Genomic DNA, 21,108 nt, shown 5'->3' on the forward strand with positions numbered 1-21,108 from the left:
CCGAAACAGACTGCGCGTAGCACAAGGCCTCGCGCGCATGCGCACTTGCAACAGCCCGCTCCGGGACGGAGAGGTCCCTCCGCGCACGCGCTGAAACCCCTCCGGGCCTTTCGGTCAGCGCGCGTGCGGGCTGCTCTCCGCGGCTCTCCCCCCTCCCCCTCTCTCCTCCGCGCCGCTCGGTTTTGCCACCATTTTGTGCCGCAACCGCAGCTTCTCGCCGTCGTTTTTACCCCTGCCTTGCTCCCCGAGCGCCAGTGGAAACAACGGCCCCATGGCGGACAGTCAGTCAGCGGCCGGGCAGGGAGAACCCGCGTCCCTGGGCGGGTTTGGAGCCTCCGAATCCGACCCTGAAACTCGGCGGCGGCTGAGCGAGCTGCGCGTCATCGACCTGCGGGCCGAGCTCAAGCGCCGCAATCTGGACAGCGGCGGCAATAAGAGCGTGCTGATGGAGCGGCTGCGGAAGGTGAGCGGCGAGAGGCGTCCGGCAGCGCCGAGGAAAATGGCGCCAGGCGGCCGGGCAGCGCGGGGAGCGGGGCTGCGGGGAGCGGGGGGCGTGCGCCGAACTCGAGGGGTGGTCCCGCCGAGCCTGCCGGGCCCAATGCGGGCGTTCCGTGTGTGCCCCCCCCCCGCGCCTCTCCGCCGTGCTCGGCCGTCCCGGGCTCGCCCCCCGCACTGCCGGGCTTGCCGCGGGGCCGCCGGGCTGGCTCGGTGGCGGCGCGGTGTGTGCGTGCGGCTCCGGCGTTCCCCGCTGCGCAGCGAGCCCCGCTCGGGTTTCCTGGGCCCGCGCAGCACGGCCTGTCTGCAGTGGCGCTCGGCCCAGGCGTTTCTCGCCTCATGCATCGTTGGGCCGTGCGTTCAGCTCCTGGACTTGCAGTTCTGGGCACTCTCTGCTAGGCTTCTTGCTGCGTACTGATTTTTTTTTTTTTTTTTTCTGGCTTCCTAGCTGGGCCTGTACGCTGTGTCCTCATCGGAATGTTTGCTGTGCTAGCAGCATGTGGACTGCCTGCACTGAGCTGGTGCTGGCTGTCTCCTAGAGCCGAGGTTCTTACTCTGTCACAGCACCTCGGGTATCTGTGTGCTGCTGCAAACGCTTAGGATTGACTTTTTTTTTTGTCTAGGTTATACTAATTGCTTTCCAGAAACTCTACACCAACAGATTATAGTTTCCTGTATGCTTGTTGCTTTGATTTGGTGGGTTTTGGATTGCCTGTCCAAGTTATTACTGTCTAATGCAAAGGACTAGATTCTTGGTTTGGTATTTTTCTGCCTCTGGTGTCCAGTTCTTAACAGAAATGTGAAATGGAATTTTTATGCATGTCTTGATATCCCTCTCTATCTTTTCCCCTTAATAGGCTATTGAGGAGGAAGGGGGTAATCCTGATGAAATTCCAGTGGAGTCAGAAAATATAATGAAGAAAGCTCCAAAAAGAAGCAGCAAAGGTACAGGGCAGTTAGAGAGGATCTCCACCCCATCCCCTTTGGCTTTTCCAGCAACTTTTGCTCCTGAGGTGGAACCTTAATAATCTTTTTCTGAAGTCTGCTTTTCCTTTTCGTTTGGTTTTGACCTTTAATGCCGTACATTACTGGTACTCTTCCCCTTGTTTGTGCTCAGGTTTCGAGGGGTGGCTGATGTGATGTTAAACTTTTTGGTCATTTATTCACAGAACTTCATGTAATTTAACAAGGAAGGAATTGGCCCACCCAAGGGATCTGTTGGTTTGTTCTCAGAGTTCTCTGAAATTTGTAGCAAGAATTGCTAAATAACACTGAAGCAGTGTCAGTGGTTTTAAAATAAATAATTGGTGGGTTTTTGAAGGAGGAATGTAGCGAATTCAAAATGACCTCCCTCTGTAGCATGTTATGCTAATAGCAGTCTCATTCTTCTCTCCAGAAGACTAGTTTTTAATCAGTATCTGAAATGGGATGTGTTTTTAAAGCACCTCTGTGCATGACTTGTCTAAGGGTGAGACACAGCCTTACATAATCCTCGTTTTTCAAAAATAATCTATTTTTCTGAAATCAGGTAATTAGCACCGTTTGATCTTTTTAATCAAATAATGTTGAAACTTACTTTTCTATTAAGACTAAGCAGAATGGTTTAGGTGAAGGATTTTAATTAAATTCCTAGTTTTGATTAACACAAAACGTAAACTTGTGAGATGAAGCTCAAATGTTCTACTGACTAATTTGTTTGACCCAGATTTTTGTTGTTACATCCAATTTGGAGTGATGTTCTTTTTGCAAACTAAAATGTGAAATCTTAACTACGAAGAGAACAAACATCACAACAGTGGGAAAAACCAGAGATCTTTGGTAATCACATTCATTTTCAAGTCTCAGAAAAATAACTAATGCACGTTATGGCGCTTTTAGAGTTGAGATGGAGATAGATGAAATGTTCCAAAAACATCTTTTTAGGCTCTAAAACCCCTTTCCCTTTTTTTATTGTAACGTGCTTGTTACAAGGAAAATAACGCTCGTAGAAGATGAAACTTGGCTCTGGGTTTGAGGAGTTACTGTTTGGTGCTGAAAGGAGTGTACTGTGTTCAGTAATGTCGGCTGTGAAAGGAGCACCGCAGTAATGCTTACGCGTAGAGTGGGTTTTTTGTTTGGTTGCTTTTTTTTTTTTTCCACTTTTTTTCCTTCTAGTAAATGTCTGTAAAGAAGTGAAAGGTTGAGATAACAAATTACTGCAATCTCAGCTGGGCCAAACGTTCTGGGGGGTGCACAGCGGCGCTTCTTGAACCGTAGCGTGTTTGTCAGTTATTGAACTGACGCACAAAGCCCGTAACTAAACTGAATGGAATACCAGCTCTGAAAAAGTAAAACTTGAAGGATGTGGGTTTTTTTGCCTCATTTTCATTCTAACGATCGTGATGTTGTTAGGACATAAACCAGACGAAGAAGGAGTAGAAGACAATGGCCTGGAAGAGGATTCGGGAGATGGACAGGTAGGGAGGCTGCGTTTGAAGCGGAGTAGTGGTAGCGTTGCTCTCAAGTTACAATGACTATTATATATACTTTTTTTCTTTTTACAGGAGGATATTGAAGCAAGTTTGGATAACTTGCAGGATATTGACATGATGGATATTAGTGTGTTAGATGAAGCTGAAATAGATAATGGCAATGCGGTAGATTGCGGAGAGGATTACAGTGCTGATAATATTCTTGACTCGCTCTCTGATAGTAAAGAAAATGCTGGTGCAGAAGTGAAAGAACTTCCAGATCAGCCTACAGAATATGCTGTAGGTAACTTGGAGGCATCCCCACAATTTTCAGAAATTAAAGAAGAATCAAGAGAAATACCAGTAGTGATGGTATGCATCTCTTATGTGTGTGGAATCCAATTCTTTTTTTCCTTTTTAAATTTTTTTTTTTTTTTTCCTTAAATAGCAAAATAGTAGCTAAAGAGTATTAGAAACAATTTGGGGCTGTACCAGTTCTCATGGTCATTGCTTTTTCTTCTTTTACGTATTTGTGGAAATAGCATTCTTGACTTTAAAATGCTTAGATGTGGTTTGTACGTATACGACTGTGCGAATTAATAGTAATTCAGAAAGCATTTGTTTTAGTCGTGCTTGGAACTCTGCTTCACCTTATGTTTACATTCCCATTTTCATATCTTTCCTTTGTTTAGTGGGGCGTGTGAGGTGTGTGTAGCCTTATTTGCTTCACTTCAGCTGGACAGCAGCATTCTGGGATGTATCTTCTAGATTATTTTTCTCTTAAGATGGGATCTCACAGTTACTCAGTTGTTGAAAGCATTTTTATGTTGAGTTTCTGTGTTTTGACATTGCCCATCTGGGCTAGGGTCTTTTTCCCAAAGTTTATCTCCTGAAATATGCAACGCAGCATTTGAAGAAAATTAATTTCTGCCCCATCTAATAGGGGAGCACAGTGCTCTGCTGTGTGTGCACATTGTGTCCTCGGTCTGGACTAAACCAGAGTTGGGTGGTTCCCTCCTCAAATCTGAAAGTTGCAGAAATAAGCTTAACCTGTCCCCAGGCATATCCCTGCCCCGCACAAGTCAAATAGAAATACCCAGAAAGTAGATCTTTTTCAGTGCCTAAACACTGGAGTCCAGGTCAGCTCCTGCAGTCATCTTTTTATCCGTAAATAAAACCATTATCGAGTCCCGCAGACGTTTTAGCTCTATGTTTTTGTTGTAAATAAGAGAGAAACAGTAAGAGAAGGTTGGCTGTTGGAATCCTCATTCTTAAAAGACTTTTGTGAGCCGACCAACGTATTTGAGAGGTAGTGAGCAAGCTTTTTCAGTCGGTGGGGTCAGTGAGAGGTGTGGGGGTCATTGGTCATTTTTCACACTTGGTTGTTTTGGATGCTAGAGGCAGCTGCTTCATGTCAGTTGTCAGTGAAAGCAAAATCTTTGATTTCTCATTCAGGTTTCGTTCACAATACTGTTCTTTTATAGATAACAACATGTCTTCTGTTTACTTTTTAAAGGTAGAGGTTGAAGATGCTGGAAACAGTTTAGATGCTTCTTCATCTGATTTAACTGTAATAAAGGTAAATGGTAACCAATCTTTCTTTACATGGAAAAAGGCGTAATATATGCCTGTGCTGGAACAGTTTATCTACAGGTAGAACACAGTAGGGGCATTCTTATTCTGTGAAGAGTAGGAACTGGTGCTTTTCTACTTTATCATATGAACAAAGATATGTATCTGTGTCTGTCAGCTTCTGTCTATGTGATGTATTTATCACACTGAGTTTGGGTAGCAGGTTGAATTCTTTTTACCTGTTGCATAAACCAACTCAGTCCCTTACACTTTTAAAGGAAGTTAAATATAATGTATGTCTCTCGTGTTGACAAGAAAGCTGAAACTGATCTATTTCTGAAATATTGGCCTTGTTTCCAGATCACTCGTGGTAGGTTAAGGACACCCGGTGAAGCTGGTGTTTCTGTCGATCCGGTTTTCAGAAAGCAGACTTCATAAAGTAGGCTCTAGACAAGGGTAACGCGAAGATGGGCTTTGTTCTGCGCTGCTTGCGTTTGCTGATTTATTTACTCGTGCAAATGCGTACTGTGTGTTAAACAGGTGTCTGAATTTGAGAAATACTGAAATTTTAAAATATTTTATAAGATTTGAAAACGTTCAAAAGTAACGTTAAACCTTCATGTGAGAAATAGATTTAAAATTCAGTGTTTTCAAAGCTGAAATAGGATAAATTATAGTAACTCTCCCTAAATTCTCTCCTGTCTTTAGAAGGGGATAGGTGTCATTCAGAATAACATCTTGACTTCTTATGAAATAGTGATATTTCTCCTTTTTTATGTTTTTCACTGCAGGAACTTGAAGAGTTACCTTTGGAGCCAGGTACTGCTTTTTTTTTTTTTTTTTTTTTTGGTTGTGTGTTTTTGTTGGGTTTTATTTGTTAGGTTGGTTTTTTTCATTTGTTTAAATTATTAGAGAAAAAACAAGAGAGTCCTGGGCATTGAAGCAGTTCCATTCTGCATTTAATTCTTTGTGTCCCTGGTTGTGATTTTTTTTTTAATTTTTTTTTTTTTTAAATGCATTACTGTAGTGTACGTTATGGTGGACAATCCAGGTCATGCAGGGTCATAGAGATTGGAAACCCAGTCATATCACCAGATCTGTGAATAAGCACTTTTTGAGAACGTGTATTTAACGTGACGAAATGGTACAGTGGAATTGAGGAATCAGCCTTAAAGCCGTAAAGGTTCTGAAAACTGATCTTGTGATATCACACTGTGCTATAGTTCTATGAACATAAACACAGGAGCGTAGGTAACACAGAGCTCTGGTACAGAACACAAGTGAAAGAGTGACTGGACGCCAGAAGAAGGAATACAGTGTCATCACAGGAATTTCCTACCGATCCTATGCGCTTTCTGGACTGCAAACGCACTCATGCACCATCAGAAGATGCCCAGTTCTCATGTTGGACTGTCTGCCAAAAGAATTTCAGAGAAATTTAAAAATTGAACCCTCAGTGCCTTGATACGTTCAGTTAAGCATCTCGGACTCTGGAAGCTAACTAGAGAAGAAACAGAGCTGAACGATTTCCTGAAGAATATCAAGGATCAGCCAGAAGGTTTTTGTTAAATCTGTGGGGGCATTTTCCTTCCCTGTTAACATTTGAGGGCTGATGTGGTAGTTTGTGAGAGAGGAGGTAGCGCAGGGCTCGTAACAGTGTGTCCACTAGGGTTTTCCAATCTCTGTGTAGCTTAGTTCTCTTGGTGTTAGTGTGGCAGCCATGCCAGTTCCACATTTGTGATTGCTGTATTTCCCTGGTGATTAAACCTTGTGCCATTCTATTCCTGTTAAATCCGTAGAAAATGAGAAAATACTCGACATTTTGGGGGAAACTTGTAAATCTGAGCTCCTTAATGAAGAAACCTCAGAAGCGGAGCGGCCACATGCACAGGAAGCGAGTAACGCGGTGCCAGGCAAGAGGCTAGCGGAGGAAGAGGACGCTCTTGCTGCTGCTCAGTTGGAGGAAGATGCTTTAGATTTGGACAGCAAATCGGCACAAGCTATGGCAAGGAAGGAAGCAAAGCGTTTAGTTGTAGCGAAAGGGGAGACAAGTGAACAGACAATAGAGGAAGCGAAGCCGGACTCTGACTCTTTAGTAGTAGAGAGCCTAAGCGATCAGAGTAGCAAACGCTCCCAAGGCCCGGAAGCCTCTAGTGGGGAACCAGCGGAAAAAGGCGCGGGTCCCGAAGGCCAAGATAGCAAAGAAGATGGCAAGCAAACAGAAGACAAAGCTAATTCTGAGGAGCCCCCTGCTACTAAAGAGTCCTCAGCCAGTGAGGGCGGTGATCAGAAAAAGAGGTTTGTTTTTTCTCCGTTATAGACCAGATGCTATCTTTTTTCATTGGTCGTTAAGTGACGCGAATAGGCGGTTTCCTTCAATTGGCCACCGAGACTGATGAAATTGTAGCCTATTCCTAAAGAATCTGTTTTATTTCTCCATGTGCAGATATCTATATTTATTTTTTTTTTAAACGCAGAGGCTTTGATTTCTTTTCTTCCTCAACCTTCAAAGGTTGTTTTCTTAAATTACTCTTATTTCTGTCATCAGCAAAACAGAGTTGTCCATTTAAGGATATGAATCCCATATTTCCTGTCACTCTTCTATAAATTTGCAATGTTAGCGTTTATTTCAGAACTAATTTACTGGTAGGTATCCCATTTTAGTGCATATTCTAGTATTAACTTTTTTTGCATATGATTGGTTGAATAACGTGTTTTTTTGTCTTTAGCTCTGTTGAGGAAGACAGAGATACAAAGATACTCTCGAAAGACGAGAAAGGTATGGGTTTTTTGAGAAAAAAAAAAAGTACAAGTTACTTGAAAAACAATGCTACAGGGTCAAATATAACCATTGCTTGTGAGTCAATTCTAGTCCACTCTAGAAAGAGTGGAGTAATAGTTCTGCGCACTTTTTGACTTGCCTTTCTTGCACTGCTTATTTTTTGTGTCTTGATAAATCCCTAAGCGTGCATACATCTTCTCTGAGATAGTTATATTGGAGTCCCAGTAGCTTCGTGAATGTGATCGGTACTGGCAAGTCCAGAATTTGTCTGAAAAAAATCTCGACAGATGCCTGGCTCTGTAGGTTTATACTCAGCGTGGCCGTTACAGTGAGGATTGTTAATTCACTGAACCCGCGCTGCGGTTCTAACATAGGCCTTCAAAGCATGAGTTGTGAATTTTGGTTCATGTTACTGCTGTAATCTCATTAACCAACAAAGTTTTGTTGACTTTTTGTTTTTTTTTTAAAAAAAAAAGTCTTTTCTGAATTAACATTTAATACTTTGTAATTTTCGTAAAAGTGGTTTAGGTGTAGGAAGACAATACGTAGATGAAAGCTCAGTAAGACTATTCAAATGTAAGGAGTTGAAAAGTTCATTTTTGCAGGCTGCAACGTGTGTCTGTTGATTTTAAGACTGGAAGAGGTAGAAGTGAAATTACATTTGAAGAGGTTTATGAAGAGAAGAAAAAAAAGTTGAGTTTGCAAGGCATCTTGTGCTACATGGTCTTTTATGTTTGGCTTTTTTGTACCTTAGGCCGTGCAGGTAGTGGTTCTGGCAGAAATTTATGGGTGAGTGGACTTTCGTCTGCTACTAGAGCTACAGACTTGAAGAATCTTTTCAGCAAGTACGGAAAGGTACGTAGCAGATATGTAAGTTAACCAACCGTTTCACTAATTTAAAAGGATGACCTCAAATTCAGCTCTTAATTTTCTTAATGAATAACTGGGTAGGTGAAGAACTTAACTTTTTCTGCTCTTCTGAAACTCTGTATTTGAAAGTAGCATACCTCGTAAAGACGGTTGTTTGAAGTGGGGGGGGCAAGGGCGGGCGGAAATCCAGCTTTCATAGCATCTCCACGCTCTCAGTTTTCGCGTGCTCTCGTTCTGCTTGTGAAAATAAGGCAATTTCTGACAGGAGAGACTGGTGGGTTGTCTAGTGCCCTGTAGTCTCTTTATGCCTCTTGGCTGTCCAACGATAGTTAGTGCTGTTTTAAACCGTTCCGTTCACGGGATGTTCCTCTGAGAAATTTAGTCCTTGAGGGCAGGCTCCCATTTGTTCTTCAGTGCCAGCTAGGATGTGAGAGGAGATGTGGAGGGGAGCTCTTTCCATGACCTTCTCCCCTTCCCCTGAATACATTTCTGAACAGAATATTAAATTCTGTTTGTGTCACTAAGCATGTGCCTCTGCACTGTCAGAGATTGTCGTCTGGATAAAAACTAGAAGCGTCCCGTAAGAAAAGACAAAAGGATGGTTTTGGTGGTTTGTTTTTTGTTTTTATTAAAAACCAAACATTATTACACCCTCACTCTGCCCCACATATGTTCGTCTTCCTGAAGGCATTGACCTGCTCAGCAACTTGAAGATTAGTTTCCTTGAGCTGGTTATTATGGCACTCTCTTTTTCAGCAGAGCTGAGTGATTCAGTTAAAATTTATTTTGGGACAGATCTGCAAACACAGGATAATTTTTTTTTTCCCATTCCCCCCCCCCCCCCCCCCCCCAAAGGTGGTCGGTGCAAAAGTAGTGACAAATGCTCGCAGTCCTGGGGCTCGCTGTTACGGCTTCGTTACGATGTCGACGTCTGACGAAGCCACAAAGTGTATTAATCATCTCCATAGAACAGAGCTGCACGGGAAGATGATTTCTGTGGAGAAGGTAAGCGGTAGCTGTTCCATGACAGAGTAATGAAAATAAACGTGCAAAGTTGAATATCTTTCTCTTATTACAAAAAAAAATTCTGGTTAAAATTCTAGGCAAAAAATGAACCAGCTGGGAAGAAGCCTTCGGACAAAAAGGAGGGTGAAACAAGGAAGGAAAAAGACAGGCACCATTCTGCAGACTCCAAATCTGAGAAGTAAAGTGGTTTTTCATATTTTTCTGTGTTTAAAGACCACTCACTTGGAATGCAGCCATGTGACCAAAGTGACCAGTGACTCTAATTGGTCTCGCTTTGCTGCTTCGTACTGCATCTGAAATAGGAGACAGACTTGAAAAATGGAAATTGGTGTCAGTTGTGTCAGGAGTTACCCAATCAACTAATTTCTAGATAAACCATTATTTTTATCAGAATTGTTCCTCCTCTGATCTGCCTCTGGCTCGGTCTGCTCTTGTAACTGACATTTCCGGGATCCATTCTGTGTTTTACTATTTGCACGGTTAGCGAGTGATACTTCAATATTTGTTTCTCGAGTGGCCTGTTGCTTTTGCAAGAGGCATTTTGCTTTACTGCTTTTTATCCCTTCATAAAATTTGAAGGGATTTGGCAGCGGAGGTGCTTTGGCAGGCTAGCCTGCTGGCATCACGTGTTGAAGGTATTTGTTACAAAAGCTTTTCTGGTGAAGCTCAACCTCTGCCTGGGTGGGCTCAGGGCGCTAAGCATGAACTTGACTTACAGGCAGAACAGAAGACTTGAGGTCTGCAAATATTCAGAAGGGTTATTTGTTGTTTCTCACTTTTGGTCAGCTTTAGTTTAGTGTTGGTTGCTGCTCTTAATCATGCATACAAGTATGCGCTGGCCTCTGCACCACAGCGTGGAAGGTATTGGGAGTGGGTTTTTTGAGAGGATTTTCTGGAGGGTTTTTGTGTTGAGGTTGCTTTGGGGTTGGTTTTTTTTTTTTTTTTTTTTTTGACATGGTTGGTTTCATCAGAGTGGTGTTACAGCACTTTTTGTTAGGTTCTCTATTAAAGCAAGGTTTACCTGTAGGTCTGTTGGTGTTAAGAAGGAGGAGAAGACCGACAAAAAAGATGATGCTAAGAAGCCAGAAAAAGATGGAAAAGATGAAAAAGAACGAAAAGAGAAAGATGAACAAAAGGCTGGATCCTCTGATAGATCTAGGGCAAGCAAATCAGGTAATTCTAGCTGCCTTTCAGGAGTGTTTTCAAGGATACTTGTTTGAAAAAAAAAAAACAATTTTTAAAAATTGATACAAAGAATATAAGCAACTGTGGCAGATCTTTTGTTTTGCATCAAAAAAATTTCCTTTATCAGCTAAGTAGGAAATGGAAGAAGAAGCATAAACATTACGAATCGTGGCTGTTGAGAAGACTTCAGCTTACGCAAACTTTGGTGTTCTTATTAGATGTGATTCATAATTCAGTAAAAAGACCATGGAACGGTCACTGGATTTACACCTGACGCAGTGGGCAGTTCAGTGTGCCTTTTTTGGTGTGTGCGTGTATGTGTGTGGTTTTTCTTGATTTTTGTTTGTTTGGGTTTTTTTAAACTGTGGCAAAGGGATGTATCTTGCAGACACAAGAATGAAATTAAATTTACTTTCTTTTAACTGTCATCCCTGCCGGAAAACACTATTGTAATTTTGTGATAGCTTTACTGCCCCTATCCCTAACTTGGCCAAACCTTGGTAAGCTATTTAAATCAGAAATGTATTCTTCCATAAGTTATTTAAAACTCAATGAAATAACTTCCTAGTGCTTAGTATTTCAACAGTTTTAAATCTTTCAAGGGCTTTTGAATGTCATGTGTGTTATTTATTCTCAGATGTATTTTGTTTTCCAGCGAGTCGAGGAACCGAAAGGACAGTGGTAATGGATAAATCTAAAGGAGAACCAGTTATCAGTGTGAAAACTTCCACATCAAAAGAGAGGGTAAGTACAACTTTGTGTCAAAACGGGCGTCAAATAGCTTTATATGTGTATAATCGAAGGGGTTTTTGTCTTGCATATTGGGAACATTTATCCTTCTGTCTGTTTTTAGAAAGCACTAGGGTGTTAATGTGCTGCAAAGGTAAATGCTTGTGCTTCACCTTCCTCGTAGTTTTTGTCACTGCTCTCCGAGTTGAAGGAGTAGAGTTGCAACACGAAAACAGCGTTAAGATGATGTGTCCCCGAGCGTGGAGTGTGGTGACCGGTGACCTTTAAAGCAGTGTATCATTTGCCACCGGTGCAAGTCAGATCATGTGCCCCTAGTATTTATATAGATTTAAACTCGTTAGAAGTTGTAGCCAAATTTGGAGTCCTTTTCTGTGGAATTCCAACGTTATTTATCTCTGGGAAGGTACGATAGTCTGGTTTGTCACGTTGGCATAAGGTAGCCCTTTTGCCTAGGAATTTCAGCTAAAAATGCATTGTTTTGATTTAACGCAGAGTACAAAAAGCCAGGACCGTAAATCAGAGAGCAAAGAAAAGCAAGATATTTTATCGTTTGATAAAATCAAAGAACAGCGAGAACGTGAACGGCAGAGACAGAGGGAGCGAGAAATCAGGGAAACAGAAAGACGGAGGTAAGTTGGTTTTTTTTTTCTTTTTTTTTTTTTTTTTTCTCCCAGTTTCACTCTAAACTTTGGCATTTGTTTTTACTTTCCTTATCTGTGTTTTGAATAGCCTGCAAAGTAGTGTGGTGCTGGCCCTCCAGCATTAGTATCTCGGATCGATTTGATACTAATCTTCTGATAGAACAGACATAATGCCAAATTCTGGAGGTTTTTCCTAATGTATGGACTTTTTTTTTTTTTAACTAAACAGCTGTGATTTAGTTGAGCAGGTACTGGGAAGAACATAGGAGCTAAAAAAAAAAAGCAAACAAGAAACCCTACCCAAAATGAAGATGCAATAAAGCTCAGACTTAAGATTCTCAATGGAAAACAAAATATCTAATTTTTTTCAATTAGAGAGAGAGAGAGGCGAGAGCGAGAACAACGGCTTCAAGCTATTCATGAGCGGGATGAAAGACAGAGGCTCCAGAGAGAGCGAGAACGACTTGAATTTCAAAGGCAGCGGCTTGACAGAGAGCGCTTGGAGAGGGAGAGATTGGAGAGAGAAAGGATGCACATAGAGCAGGAAAGGAGACGAGAACAGGAACGCATCCAGCGCGAGAGGGAAGAGCTGCGACGTCAGCAGGAACAGCTACGCTACGAACAGGAGCGGCGATCTGCCATGAGAAGGCCTTACGATCCTGACAGCAGGTAACGAAAACCACGATGAGATCCCAGGCTCTTCGGCTGCGTCCAGTGGCAGATAGGCTTTAGAATGCTCTGTGTAAATTGTGAGTCCTCTTGCTAAAGCGGTCGTGGAAGCTCACAACTGAAAGACTGAGTATCAACGCCAAAGCAGGATTGCTGGCGGGAACAGATGCTTGTTCTCTCCAGCACGTGCTGGGATTTTTTGTACAGTGTCGATACTCCTAGCTTCCTCTGAAACTGAAATGCGATCCCCACTTAACAAACAAGGGGTTTTAATTATAAATTTAAAAAAAAATGTTTGGAGAATTGGATTGAATGGGGTTTGATGTCAAGAGAGCAAGAAAGGAAGATTGATTTGAGATTGCTACTAATCGTGAACTTTTTTGTAGGCGAGATGACCCATACTGGCCAGAGGCGAAGCGACTGGCGATGGATGATAGGTACCACTCTGAATTCAGTCGTCAAGACCGCTTCCACGACTTTGACCACAGGGATCGTGGCCGCTACCAAGATCATTGTTTGGACAGGTCAGCATGGAAATGAGGTGTCTTTTTGTGGCTTGCTGATGGCTTGAAAGGTGACACTTTGCTTTTGCTTGTAACTCATTTCTCGTGCTGGGAGGCTCACTCCGTGTCCTCCCTTGGTACCGTCGAGTACCTGACCGTGCCTGGTGATGCCTCACTATATTACAACCATAGCTGTTACTTGGATATCTTTCTTTTGAATATCTTACCACTAAACAAACATTGGTGTTCAGATTTGCAGCCTTACGAAGATAAATTTCATACAGGCATTGGAATTATGATTACTGTGTTGATTCAACTGAAACTTTTTTTTTTTGTTCCAGAAGAGATGGTTCGAGAGGAATGCCAGATCGAGATGGGCAGGTGGGTTATACCCGAAGAACTGCGTCAGTTAAATAGCCAGGTTCTGAAATGCGACCACTGCTGGGTTTAAACCAAGCACATGCTGAAGCAGCAACTGATTTTGTGCGCTGATGTGCAGAATCTTTGTTGTTGGGTTGTCCGCTCGCTAGGTGGTAACCACAGATCGGGGCGGAGGGGAAACCTCTGAGCGATGAGAGGCATCTTTTCTGGCTGGTACGCGGCGATGAAAGCTTTCTGGTTAACCATCCTAGGTGTCTGTGTTGCGTTAAGAGGTGGTTACTGTGGTGTCTTATCCTTAGCTGGCAAGGGGTCCCATCTCTGATGTTCATCTAAATGCTTTGTAGAAAATAACCGGTGTCAGAATGGAACGAGGCAGATGGCTGTAAAAGGACAGGTGTGAAAGCCATGTGTACTACAATGGCATACCAGACCTCTCGTATCTGAAGAGAGGCAGGAAGGAGGCAGATTGCATGTGAAAAATTGAAAATCTGGAGCTAGAATGTAAGGTGTAAAACAAAAAACACCCCACCATGTCAAACAAAAAGCCTTCTCCTGCCAACGAGCGGGGTGGAATCTGTGCTGTGGAGGGAGGGAGCCACACACAGTAGCAACAATGGAAGGAGTAAAAAATGAGAGAGCTGCTGTTCTATTTTCTGTAGGTTTATAGAAAGGCAACCTCTGAGGAGCTGCATCTTTGCAATCCTAAAAGAAAAGATTCTTAGCATAACTCCGTACCATTTGCCTTCCAGCATTACCCAGATGAACGCCACGGAGGGCCCGATCGGCACTCCCGGGACAGTTGGGGTGGCTACGGATCCGACAGAAGAATGAGCGAAGGGAGAGGGATACCTCCACAAACCCGGTTAGTGCATGTGAAATCAGGGGGGTGATTAAAATTTGGTTGGTTCTTAAAATGTTAACGCTCGGTGAACCTTGGAAGGAAGACAGCGGAAGCAGTTTGAAAAGCCTGAATCCTCTCTCCGTGTAGTTTCCTTGAGCATCTGGAGAAGCAAGGAATTTCATCCCTGTAGCTCCCATCGCAGCGTTGTAGTGAGTAAAGGCGTGCTGCTCACTTAGCTCAGCTGGTAACTGTGGTTCTCCTGTAAATCATTAACTTTTCCACAGGTGAGATTCAGTCCTGCACCGGATGCTCCGGTAACACCTACAAAAGTCTCACTTGTGGCTAGCGGGCAGGTTTTAAGGAAATGGAGCCAGAATCTCTACAGCGGTGGGGGTGGGGAACAGACTCAGCTGGCACCATAGCGGTGTCTCTGTAAACCAGCTAGGCGTATTCCACCGAAATATCCCTGACAGAGGAACGGCAGCCAAGGAATTGTTCCGTGTTCCAGTATTTTAGTACATTGCCATACTAATTATGCCTCTAGAGCAGAAAAAAAAACGAGCTTTGTTGCGCGAAGGACGCTGTTCAGTAAGTGTCTCACTGTTTCTCCTTGACTAGTTTTTATTGCGCTGCTTGGGTGGCACTTCGGCGTGGGGTATGGCGTTCGGCTTTACCCTGTGCCGCTACACAGATAAGGGACGCACCTAGAAGATGTTCTTTTATTTTTTTAAGAGATGGACGTGACTGGGGAGATCATGGTCGAAAGTTAGAGGGGCATCAAGATCGTTCATGGCAGGGCAATGTGGATGGAGGAATGATGGGACAGGATCAGGAGAGATGGCAAGGTACACTTGCTGCTTACCAGTGTGATTGTGGTTTTTTCTATGAATTACTGCCGCTGAACTTCTAGCGGCGGTTAAAATTCCTGTGGAGCTGTAACAGCATTACCGAGAGAGCAAATGAAATTCTGGGAATACGGTGGGATTCTTACGACGGAAACACAAACGTCTGTCCTTGTTTTTTCTTTCTATTTTTTTGAAACTTAGGTGGTGATAGAAGTGTGCCTGGTCAGTCAGGACCAGGCCATGTGATGAATCGAGGAGGGATGTCGGGGTAAGCGTCTTTGTCAGAGTGTTTCTAATGTTTTTATAATAGCATAAAAGAGGAAATTCCTGTGACAAGTGTGAGAGTACTTTCAGCTTCTACCTAACTATGCATTAGCAAGTAAAAAAAAAACCAAAGTAAACATTTTTCTCAGAGTCACTGTAGTATTCACTTTTCCGCACAATTTTCACTTTGTCCGGTCTCGTTGGTAGGCGCGGAGGCTTCACGCAAGTTGGAACCCAGAGCCAGCTGCTGCAGAGTAGTGGAATACAAGGAGTGTTTGCGGGCCAGGAGCGGACAAGCAGACCGGCTGAACCCCGTTTTACCCACCGCTACTGAAAGCACTATATATTTACATAAATATATATATTTTTTTTTTAATGCCAGATGACAATGGTGGTGAATTTTATTAAGAGTCACCTTGAATTTGTGATTACTAAAAGCAAGACTGTTGCTGCATTGTAGCCAAATATTACGTCAACCTGTCAGTTTGGTTTCTTTTTTTTTTTTTGTAATAAACATGTTCTTGGTCAAACATCACTTAAAAGTTTCTGTTAGTGAAACATTCCGTTTTACAAAAATAATAAAATCACTTTACGGGTTCTGATTTATTGTTTCTAGGGTCTGGGGCAGTGTGCCTGTCACGAGGGGCTGGAAAGGACAGAGACAATCCACTTCAGTACGCTGAGATTCCACGGGATGTGGTTTGGATGCGTGTGTCCTTATCTGCTCTGGAGCGAAGGAGGGATGCTTGCGTTTCCTTATTTCTCCATAAATGAGCAGACAGCATCGCTGTTCTGAGCGGCAGAGGCTGGCAGGGGGCCTGACAAGACAGCTTCTATCCCATGTAACGTGTGAGGTGTCCTGCGCTCACGTGGAAGTAAAACTGCCCAGACGGCTGTCCCTCTTCCCTGGCCGCTCGGCATCCCGCTGTCCCATCCCTGATCCCTTTTTTCTCTTTCACCCCTCTGACCAGCCTCCCCTGTCTATCCGGCTGCCTGTCCCCGTGTCCTGTGCAGAGCCCAGGAGCGTGCCCCTGGAAGGCCTGGAAAACCCCAATCCCTCTTCCATCTCCTTTTCCCCTCCCTGGGCCCCTTCTGCTGCTATTCCGTTCTCCGGAAGCCTTTCTTCTACCCCAGAGTATTTTTTTTGGCCCCTGTTCAGGCCCTAGTTCCCCGAGGACAGCGGTACCCTGTTCAGATCCTCTCCCAAGTTCCTCCCGTGTCCCTACCTGTTCTTTTCACGCTCTGCCCCCCCGAGCCCCCCTGCTCCCTGCCCCGATCTACCCTGCGGCCAGCCGCGTTCCGCTTGGGACGTGTCCCTTCCCGCACCCTCCGGACCCACCTTGTTCCCTCAGAACCCCTCCTCAGGCCATCTTTGTGCCCCACAGCGCTCTTTCTGTCCTCGATGGCATCTAGGAGGCCTCTGCTCCGGCCCTTGGTCCCCCCCGCCCGCAGAAGGGCGGCCGATGCCGCAGCTACCGGTGGGCCGCGCTCCACCGCCCCCGCGGGGCGGGTGCTCCACCGCCACCGCTTCGCGGTGATCGCACGGCTCGAGAGCGGCGCATGCGCGTTGCCACGCTTTTTGCTGGTCTCACTGCTACCGCCTAGCGAACAGAAATCGGTATACTGCAACCGGGGAGCTGCGCATGCGCATTGCCGTGCCGGTATCGTGCTCGCTGCTGCCGCCAGGCGACCAAAAGCCGATACTGCGGCCCGGCGTTCGCGCTTTGGCCCCTCCGCCGCGCCGTCGGCGGCCGCGCATGCGCGATGCCCGAGAACAACATGGCGGCGCGCAGAACGCGGGTAGCGGCACCGGTACCGGTGCGGCGAGCGAGCCCCTTTGGCGGGTGCGGGGCCGGCGGGACGGGGAGCTGCGGACCGCCCGCTGCGGCAGGCTCCCGGCCTGCTGGAGCCGAGCCGGGTGAGGGCAGCCACGGGGAGATACCCGAGAGCTGAGAGAAGGGGAGAGGGGAAGGAGGGGAAGGAAGGGGACACCCCCCCCGTGTCACAGACGCCGCGCTCCTCCCCTACTCGCCAGCGCTGCCCCCGAGCCTCCCCCGGGCCCGTGCGGCTGCCCCCAGCTCCGGCGCCTCCCCTGAAGCCAGTCCCGTAGCCGCAGGCCCAAAGCGCGGTACGGCCGCATAGTGCGTGACTGAGCGAGGCTGCGTGTCTCGGGCGTCGTGTCAGAGCTGGGAAACACCCAGCTATTCTCTTAGGTGGAGGACAGCCAAGCGACCGGAGTTACAGAAGGTGAAGGGAGGGCAGCAGGAGAAAGAAGCGTCTGACCTTTCAAATTCTGCCGGCAGCGATGAGAGCTGTGGTGAGCCCCTGGCCCTCCCTGCCCTCCCCGGCCCCCTCTCTTTCCCCCTCTCTTTCCCACGCTGCTGTGATTTTCTTTGCTTCCTTGTACCTCTCCTCTTCTCTCTCCTCTTCTGTCCTGCGCCCTCTTCCTCTCTTCCTTTCTCTCTTGTTCTACCACTCCCTTTTCTTTTTGTCCCTGCATTCTTGTCCTGCTGCCTCTCCCTCCTTTTTTCAGTCCCCTGTCTCTGTCCTGCAGCCCATCTCTTTGTCCAGATCTACACCCATCTCTTTTTTTCCCCACAAGTTCTCTGGCCTGATATCTGGTGTTGTTTTATTCTCTGTGCCTGCATGTGCCGCTTCGTGTCCCCGCCTTCCTGTCTCTCCTCTCTCCCCTCTCTCTCTCTCTGTCCCTCTGTCTTGTGCGCTGCTGCAGGTGTTTTCTTCATTCTGTATCTCACCGTCCCTGTCCTCCTTCCTGTTCATCTCTTACTCGCTCTGACACTTTGCGCTGCTTCCTGGCCCTGTTATTCACTGCTCCAGCTCTCCGTCGTTCTCTCTGTTGCTCCATTGGATCTCTATCTCAGTGTCCTGCGCCCTGTCCCTCTCTTTTTTGCAGTTCTCATTTTCTGTCTCCCTGTCCCTCACCTGTTTTCTCTGTCCCTCTTTCCTCCTTCCTGTCTTTCCTTGTCCCTTTGGCCTGCTACCCGTGACTGTTTTTTTTTTTTTCTTTCTTTCTCCATCTCTTTGCCGCTCTTTTTTTCCTCAATCCCTTGGGCTTATTCCCTGTCTTTTTTCTTTTTCCCTTATTCCTCTCGTGGAGTTTCTCTCCTGAACTCTCTATTCTGCTCCCCGCTCATAACTGTCTCGCTCTTTCCCTTCTGTCCCGCTCCTGCAGCTGGTGTGTAAGCGAAGGAAGCTTTCTCTTGTAAGAGCTGTAAGACACTCCTGTTTTCTCTTAGGTGGAGGGCAGCCAAACAATGGGAGCTACAGAAGAGGAAGGGAGGAGAGACGGAGAAAGCAGCATCTGAACTGTCAAATTCTCCTGGCACCACTGAGCTGTGGTGAGTCACAGAGTCACAGGAGGGTTTGGGTGGGAAGGGACCTGTAAAGTCCACCCAGCCCAACCCCCCTGCCAGGAGCAGGGACATTTCCAACCAGATCAGGCTGCTCAGAGCCCCGGCCAACCTGGTCTGGAACGTTTCCAGGGATCTGGTGGATTCCATCCACCGCCTCTCTGGGCAATCCTGAGTCCCAGGCCCTCAGGGCCCTGTTGCCTCTCCTGTGTTTTCCAGGCCGTCCCTGCCACTCCCCTGGTCCCTGTCTTTTCCACGCTGCTGTGATTTTGTTTTTCTTTCCCTCCTGTACCTCCTTCCTCCATCTTGTTCTGAGTGCCTCCCTGTCCCCAGCTGTTAGATCCTCCCTCTCTCTGCCCTGTAGCTCGTGGCTATTTTTTCTTCCTCCTTCTCTCTCTGTCCAGCTCCCTGTCCCTGTTGTTCAGTCTCTTCCTTCTCGGCCCTGTAGCACCTTGCGATTCTGTTCTTTCTCCACCTCACCGCTCCCAGCTCCCCGTGCCCCACTTTTGATTCCCCTGGCCTTTCTCCATCTCACTCTTTCTTGCTTCCCGTCCCTGTTTTTCCGTTCCTCCCTCTCTGACGCGTAGCCCGACACTTTTTTCTTTTCTCCATCTCTGTCTGCCTCACTGCCCCTACTTTTTAATCCTTCCTTGTACCTTGCCCCTGTTTTTGCCTTTCTTTGTCCAGCTCCCTGTCCCCAGTTTTTAGTTCCTCCCTCTGCTCCCTGTAGCCTGTCTGGATTTTTCCCTCAGTCTCTCTCCCCTCTCTCCATGGTTTAATTCCTCATTCTCTGTCCTGCAGCCCCATGCTGTTTGTTTGTCTTTCTCCATCTCTCTCTGGCTGGCTCCCTGCCACTATTTTTTATTTTCTCCCTATCCATCTTGTAGCCTACTGCTGGTTTTTTCCCTTTCTCCATGTCTCTCTGTCCAGCTCCCAGTCCCTGTTCTTTAATTCCTTCCTCTTCCCTGGTATTTTTCCCATTTGACATGGTGTTCTCTCTGATCCCCTGTCCCTATTTATCACTTCCACCCTCTCCGCTGTGCGGCTCCTCGCTTTTTCCCGTTTTATTTCTGCCTCTCTCTCTGTCCAGCTCTTGGTCCCTGTTTTTTAATTCCTCCTTTAATTCCTTTTTGAATTCCTTTCGGGAATGACCGGGGGCTCAACCTCGGATCCTCAGATCAAAGTCTGATGATCTCCCGACCGACCTGGTGAAGCCCCTTCGCGCCCCGTGTTGGGCGCCAGAAAGGCTGCGGTGGTTTAGCCCGAGTCACCACACAGCTTCTCGCTCCCCCTCCCCGGTGGAATGGGCAAGGAAAATGGGAAGAAATTAAAATTTATGGGTTGGAATGAAGACGGTTTACTAGAATAGCAAAGGAAAATGACAATAATAACAGAATATAAGGATATTAAAATATACAAAATGAACAGTGTGCGATTTCTCACTGCCTGATGTCCCAGTGACTGACACAGCCCGTCCTGACCCGCTGTCACGGAAACGACACCGAGCGGCAAGCGAAGGAGCGAAAGCGAGCCAGTGAGGGAGAGGAGCGATGGCAGCAACGGAGAGAGAGGAGGTGGAAAAATGGATTCCCCCCGTGCGGGCACCCCCCATGTGTGTACTGAGCGTGGTGTTGATGGCATGGAACGCTCTCTTTGGCCAGTCTGGGCCAGTTACTCTGTCTGTCTTTCTCCCAGCTTCCTGGAGCTGCATGTTAATGAGACTTTAACGAGACTTTTAAAGCCGAACAGTGTCCTTGGTCTCATTAACAACAGCTCCTGTCATCAGGGTGTTTATCAACGTTCTTCACACACGAAATCCAAAACACACCGGCCACTGAGAGGAGAATTAACTCATCCCTGCCGAAACCAGGACAGGCAAGCGGCGTTGCCGTGTGTTAATTCCACTCTGCAGCTCCTCTTCCTCTCACTTATTTCGCAGCTGCCCGGGTCCAGCCAAACCCCAGGCAGGTCCCACTGCTCGGTCCCCAACCGTGCCCTGACCCCAGCCCTCATGGCCAGAGTTGGTCTCCGCTCCCTTTCCACCTCTCCCCCCGCGCCAGAGAAGCGGAAGCAGAACTGAGGCCGAAGGCTGCGATGTGACCACAGGGCCCTGACGCCCGGCTGGGCCGGGTGCCACTGACCCCGGGCTGCCCAGGGTGACTCAGCCTGCCAGGTGCCACCGAGGGGAGAGCTGAGGGGCGTCACATGCTTGGGGAGTGCTGGGCAGGTCAGGCAGAGCAGGGGGACAGGGGCTAGGAAGCGGGACAGGGGACAGGGATGGGGTCAGGGGCAGGGACAGGGGATAGGAAGAGGGACAGGGGACAGGGATGGGGTCAGGAGCAGGGATGGGGAATAGGAACCAGGACAGGGGACAGGGATGCGGTCAGGGGCAGGGACAGGGGATAGGAAGTGGGACAGGGATGGGGTCAGGGGCAGGGGACAGGGATGGGGACAGGGGACAGG

The 21,108-nt window shown here is 46.6% G+C and overlaps 2 protein-coding genes across 5 annotated transcripts; both read left to right on the forward strand.

Annotated features, from left to right (window-relative positions):
* The first annotated feature begins 135 nt into the window (after window positions 1–135).
* On the forward strand, window positions 136–15,876 carry LOC104476060 (scaffold attachment factor B1). Of its 3 annotated transcripts, none has more exons than XM_086767127.1 (21): window positions 136–463; window positions 1,353–1,440; window positions 2,887–2,951; window positions 3,039–3,317; window positions 4,462–4,524; window positions 5,309–5,336; window positions 6,317–6,815; window positions 7,247–7,296; window positions 8,054–8,154; window positions 9,025–9,174; window positions 9,273–9,373; window positions 10,223–10,368; window positions 11,036–11,124; window positions 11,623–11,759; window positions 12,147–12,440; window positions 12,827–12,964; window positions 13,285–13,324; window positions 14,074–14,186; window positions 14,898–15,010; window positions 15,212–15,278; window positions 15,482–15,876. In XM_086767127.1, the coding sequence occupies exons 1-21, from the start codon at window positions 272–274 to the stop codon at window positions 15,606–15,608; spliced, it is 2,880 nt and encodes a 959-aa protein (XP_086623253.1). In that variant the 5' UTR covers window positions 136–271; the 3' UTR covers window positions 15,609–15,876. The 3 variants fall into 3 exon arrangements, 2 of the variants coding, with proteins under 2 accessions (XP_086623253.1, XP_086623255.1); XM_086767129.1 differs by having other exon boundaries at window positions 13,288–13,324; XR_015261135.1 differs by lacking the exon at window positions 14,898–15,010 and having other exon boundaries at window positions 137–463; window positions 15,482–15,554.
* A 1,173-nt stretch (window positions 15,877–17,049) lies between these two features.
* Window positions 17,050–20,540, forward strand: LOC147597498 (uncharacterized). Of its 2 annotated transcripts, none has more exons than XM_086767462.1 (4): window positions 17,050–17,118; window positions 17,488–17,591; window positions 18,532–18,633; window positions 20,104–20,540. In XM_086767462.1, the coding sequence occupies exons 1-4, from the start codon at window positions 17,054–17,056 to the stop codon at window positions 20,181–20,183; spliced, it is 351 nt and encodes a 116-aa protein (XP_086623588.1). In that variant the 5' UTR covers window positions 17,050–17,053; the 3' UTR covers window positions 20,184–20,540. The 2 variants fall into 2 exon arrangements, 1 of the variants encoding a protein (XP_086623588.1); XR_015261172.1 differs by having other exon boundaries at window positions 17,061–17,092.
* The last annotated feature ends 568 nt before the right edge of the window (window positions 20,541–21,108 follow it).

Source organism: Chlamydotis macqueenii, chromosome 26 (assembly GCF_036417535.1).
Source record: "Chlamydotis macqueenii isolate bChlMac1 chromosome 26, bChlMac1.mat, whole genome shotgun sequence".
NCBI classification, from domain to species: domain Eukaryota; kingdom Metazoa; phylum Chordata; class Aves; order Otidiformes; family Otididae; genus Chlamydotis; species Chlamydotis macqueenii.